At 34.5% G+C, this 5,425-nt stretch overlaps 1 protein-coding gene across 1 annotated transcript; it reads left to right on the top strand.

The window, feature by feature from the left end:
* The first annotated feature begins 2,807 nt into the window (after positions 1–2,807).
* Positions 2,808–4,342, top strand: LOC135197296 (probable serine/threonine-protein kinase clkA). The gene is made up of 2 exons (XM_064224431.1): positions 2,808–2,879; positions 2,991–4,342. The coding sequence occupies exons 1-2, from the start codon at positions 2,835–2,837 to the stop codon at positions 4,092–4,094; spliced, it is 1,149 nt and encodes a 382-aa protein (XP_064080501.1). The 5' UTR covers positions 2,808–2,834; the 3' UTR covers positions 4,095–4,342.
* The last annotated feature ends 1,083 nt before the right edge of the window (positions 4,343–5,425 follow it).

Here is a 5,425-nt window from a genome sequence, read left to right on the forward strand (position 1 = left end):
AACCTCTGGTCAACAGAGGAGCTTCGTCCGGCAGCCAGGTATTCAGCCCAATTGAAGGGGAAGACGGTCAGGTACTTGGAGGTCGTCATCCAGCAACTGACCACCACAACAACAGTAGCCAACAACCAGAGACTGGTGCTACAGAAGCAAACCAGAAGAAGAAATGGAGAAGAGAGAGAATATAAGATGGAATGGATATGCCAGTGAAAATTGTACCCATAATCAGGAACACTAAGCACGATCCAAAGATCCCTGAAAAGGAATCTGAAAAAACTAGAGGCTGAAGTAGCTCCAGGACTCATGCAGAAGAGTGTGATCCTAGAAACGGCTCACATAGTAAGGAAAGTGATGGACTCCTAAGGAGGCAGGATGCAACCCGGAACCCCCACACAATAAAAAAAAACCACTCAATCGAACTGGAGGACTGTGATAGAACCACCCCCCAAAAAAAAAAAAAAAAAAAAATATATCTATATATATATATATATATATATATATATATATATATATATATATATATATATATATATATATAATATATATATATATATATATTATATATATATATATATATATAAGCTTACCAACATCTCTTAGACCAAATTGAAACAGAATTCTTGGAATAAATCAAATTACGGATTAATGACATCTGACATACACGGCCCACGGTAACCAAACCACAAACCACACAGCAACCTTGACTTACCCGTCGAGATTGAGACAAGGTTATGTTTCTTAAACGGCAACACCACCAAGTGTCGACATCTGACACCCGTCTTACGACACCTGACACCCGTCCGAGGACACCTGACACCTGCCTGTGGACGGCTAAGGTCAAGGAAGTGGCATTACCTGTTGGTTTAGAGACGTACCCCAGCAGCGGGAGCGAAGTGCTACTGGCATTCTGATGGTAATCTATTTCATTGTCTTGATTGAATGCTCATGTTTCCTGTCTGCTTTATTTCGTCAATTCATTTTGTCGTTTCTTAATCGAATGGTCATCTGAGTCCTTTCTCTGTTTTTATTTGTTTGTTGGTTAATGTACTTCGTTGTCTCAAGGGAATGTTAACCTGTTTCCTTTATTTTTCCATTTTTTATAGATTAATTTCTTCCTCATTTGTTTCCTTACTTTGTTTGTATTTGTTTACAGTTTTACTTGTTTCTTTGTCTTAATAGAATTTTTATGCTTCTCTATTGGTTTTTATTTATTTATAGATTAGTCTTTTTTGAATGAGTAATAATTCTCACAAATTTCTTTAATTTTGTCTTGATTTGTTAATACATTGATTTCCTTGGAAGGGTGATTTCGGTAAAATACTGTTTGTCGAAACTATTCTCATATGCGACGAATTCATTTGACAAAGATGTTTTTAATAAAAAGAAAATTGAACTCGTAAATCTTTCATGCAATAACATAGCGTTTATTTACTCATAGGATTATTAAATAGAACCTTTCTGATAGAAAACTGATTTGTAAAAGTATGTAATAATACGTCTTGCTTTTTAATTTCATCATTGTGATATTCTAACACTTATAATAGAACATGGAACTCGGTACACTCGTGAGATTGATGTGTGTGTGTGTGTGTGTGTGTAACTACTTAGACACTTTACAGATACAAATACACAAAGATACACATGTATAGATGTATATGTAACGGGATCTAGCAGACGATTATGTACAAGATCTAACATACATCTCCGTGCACCTATGAGATAATAATAATAATAATAATAATAATAATAATAATAAATAATAACAATAATAATAATAATAATAATAATAATATAATTATAATCATGCTATTATTATTTTATATTTTACATTATTATTATTATTATTATTATTACTATTATTATTATTATTATTATTATTATTATTATTATTATTATTATTATTATTATTATTATTATTATTCAGAAGATCACCCCTAATCATATGGAACAAGCCCACCACACACAGGAGCCATTGACTCGAAATTCAGCTTCCAAAGAATGCAGTGTTCATTGAGAACAAGTAACTGAAAGAAAAAGGGAAATACAGAAACAGACCTTATTCGTAGTGATTCCGTTCGTCTGCGACCGTGTCTTGTTCCCGAAGGTGAGTTCCCGAGGGTGAAAACCTGATGGTGCTCGCTGGGAGACAATCTCGAGTGTGAGAAACATTACAAGATTCCATAGTTGGTCCGGTTTTTCCTGGCGATGTGGGAGGTCGTCAAGACCATATAAAAGGGGTTGGGGAAGTTCAGTTTATCCAGTTGACTGCCGACAGCCTTACGCCGAGGATGAAGGTAAGCTGTCTTTATATATATATATATATATATATATATATATATATATATATATATATATATATATATATATATATATATGTTTGTGTGTGTGTGTGTGTGTGTGTGTTTACTGAATATATAAGGACGTCTTTGTGTTCACTTAACGCACAGTACAATACCTAAAACATTTTGACACCTAGAATTAAACACTTTTATTTTCATAACATTTTTTTTTATATTTCTTCTATTTCTTATTAATAAAAAGTCATCACATACTTTTATATTTCTTCTATTTCTTAATAGTAAAAAGTAATTTTGAAAAAGTCATCATTATAATAATCATAACGTGAACAGATAAATCCTGAAGAATCCTAAATGTCCTGCAGACTCTCCTGATCGTGCTGGTGTGTGTGGGCGTGGCCTAGGTGGCCTGCCAGGTATGGGTACCTACATCCTGGTATTCCAGAGGGCGTCGACGCACAGCAGGGGCTCCTTCCAGCACGACAGCTCTAGACAACTACGAGGTCCTTCTCAGACGCCTTCAGGCGACGATCTCAGGAGATGGCCAGGGAGTACAGCTTGGACCAGACTGTCTACAACGACCCTGTGAGTTTTCATGCTATCTCGTCCTATGTAAGTCCCATTTCTGTGAATATTTGACTAATAATTCAGAGGCTTCTATATGGACTACGTATACTAATTTCCAATACCTTCCAGAACCCCGAGTACACCTGGGCTTATGCCGTCGACGCCAAATCCACCGGGGACATGAAGTCTGCCAGAGAGGAGCGTCGAGGGGACGTCGTTGTGGGTCAGTATTCTGTCATGGACCCTGATGGCACTCTGCGCACAGTCGACTACTCGGTCGCTCCAGGCACTGGATTCCAGGCCAAGGTCACCAAGGAAAGGGCTGACGGCGTTTCCAGCAGTCCAGTCACGACATACAGCCAACAGAATCAGTATTCCCAGTACCAAAGGCAGCAGTACAACCAGAATCAACAATCCTACAGGAATCAAAACCAGGAATCTCGCTCCCTGAATCAGAGAAACGACAGGAATGATTACCAAAATCAGTTCCAGAACCAGCAATACAGATATGAAAATGGTGAACGTTTCCAGAACCAGCAGTCAAACAGGAATTACTTCAAGGAACAACAGTCTAATGGGGACAACTTCCAGAACCAACAGTCCTACAGACAGAATTCCCAGAATCAAAACAGGAATGATCTTCAGTTCAGGAATAATGATAGGAATGACTATTCCAGTCAACGTTATGGATCCAACAGGAATTACTTTAACAATGATCAGTACAATTCCCAAAGGAGTTTGTATTCCAGGGATTCAAACAACTTCCAGTCCTTTGCTCAACGTTATGGAAACACAAACAGTCAAAATTACAACCAGTACAACACCAATTACAATAACAACCAGCAATCTCAACTCCAGAGAAATAACAACTACAACCAGTACAACAGAGACTCATCACAATACAACATAGATAGTAGATATGGCAACAACTATTACAACTCTCAGGAACAGAACAGCAGGTACAACCTGAACAACCAGAACAGAAACAACCAATACAACCGAAATCAGAATGAAAACCAGTATTACAGAATCCAGCAGAGGAACAACCATAGACAACAATACAATAACAACAACAACAATAACTGGAACAGGGATTCAAACTACAACAACAACAACCCTGACTACTACCAGAGGTCACAACAGTACCAACAAGACAATCAGTTCCAGAGGTCACAGTACAACAGAGAAGGTCAGTACCAGGGTTCCCGGTTCTCACAGAACCAGCAGAACTAAAGACAGAACTCCCAGTTCTACTCTCGCCAGAACTTCCAGAATCAGAACAGGTACAACCAGAACTACTCTCCCATCAGTGTGGTTCTTGCTTGATGGAATTGAATATTCAGCTGATGAAAAAAGGATTTATTTTATATATGACCCAACTGGCTCTTGAAACTGGAACACTGGATCCTCCTGATATATTTAGATAGACAATTTGACCCTGATAGTGATACCTTCAGGAAATGTAGATACAAATGAGTAAATCTGAGCAGGAAATCTTTGGAAAATAAGACTATTTCTATTAAAGACTTGTATTTTTATAATAAAGGCATCAGTACTTATGTTTATATCTGTAAATTTTCCTCCTTTTGTGTAAGTTACGAGTATCTACACATAGAAAACCAACTGGAAAAAAAGCATTAATTATTTCAAAAAAAAGGGAAATTATATATATATACTATAATATATATATATATATATTATATATTATTATATATATATTTATTATATATATATACATATCTATAAATAATATATATATACATATATATATATATATATATATATATATATATATATATATATTATACACACACACACACACACACACACACACACACAACACACACATATATATATATATATATATATATATATATATATATATATATATATATATATATATACATATTTATATATATATTTATATATATATATATATATATATATATATATATATATATATATATATATATATATATATACATTCATATTGATAACTATGCTGAATTTTTATTTAAGATCTTCATATGTATTCTGCATTCTTGAGGAAGCTTAAGTATACACTGGCAGAATCAGATAGCCAGAATATTATAAACACATGAATGCATATGCATTTATACATAAACGTTTATATATATATATATATATATATATATATAATATATATATTTATATATATATATATATAGTATATATATATATATATATATATATATATATATATATAATTAGGAACTCTCCAATAATTATGTGATATTGCCAACGCCATCTATTGGTTGTTATTTGCACTGTGTACATAGCTCATGCAATGACTCCCTCTTCATCCTCTATGTGGTCCCTATAAAAGATAACTTCCAAACAACTAGGCACAGTTTAGTACCTAGAATTCATTATCCAGTGGTTTAGTATTCACTTATTTATTGTGGTTATTAAATGGCAGTTTTTAGCTATATTGCTTGTATATCAGAAGAAGAAGAAGAAATGGAAGAAGAAGAAAAGAGAAGAAGATGGTAATAAGACAGGGACTGGAATTAGTTCTCGAAATTCTTGGAGGGTTTTCAGAA

The sequence above is a fragment of the Macrobrachium nipponense genome, chromosome 18 (assembly GCF_015104395.2).
Source record: "Macrobrachium nipponense isolate FS-2020 chromosome 18, ASM1510439v2, whole genome shotgun sequence".
Lineage (NCBI taxonomy): Eukaryota > Metazoa > Arthropoda > Malacostraca > Decapoda > Palaemonidae > Macrobrachium > Macrobrachium nipponense.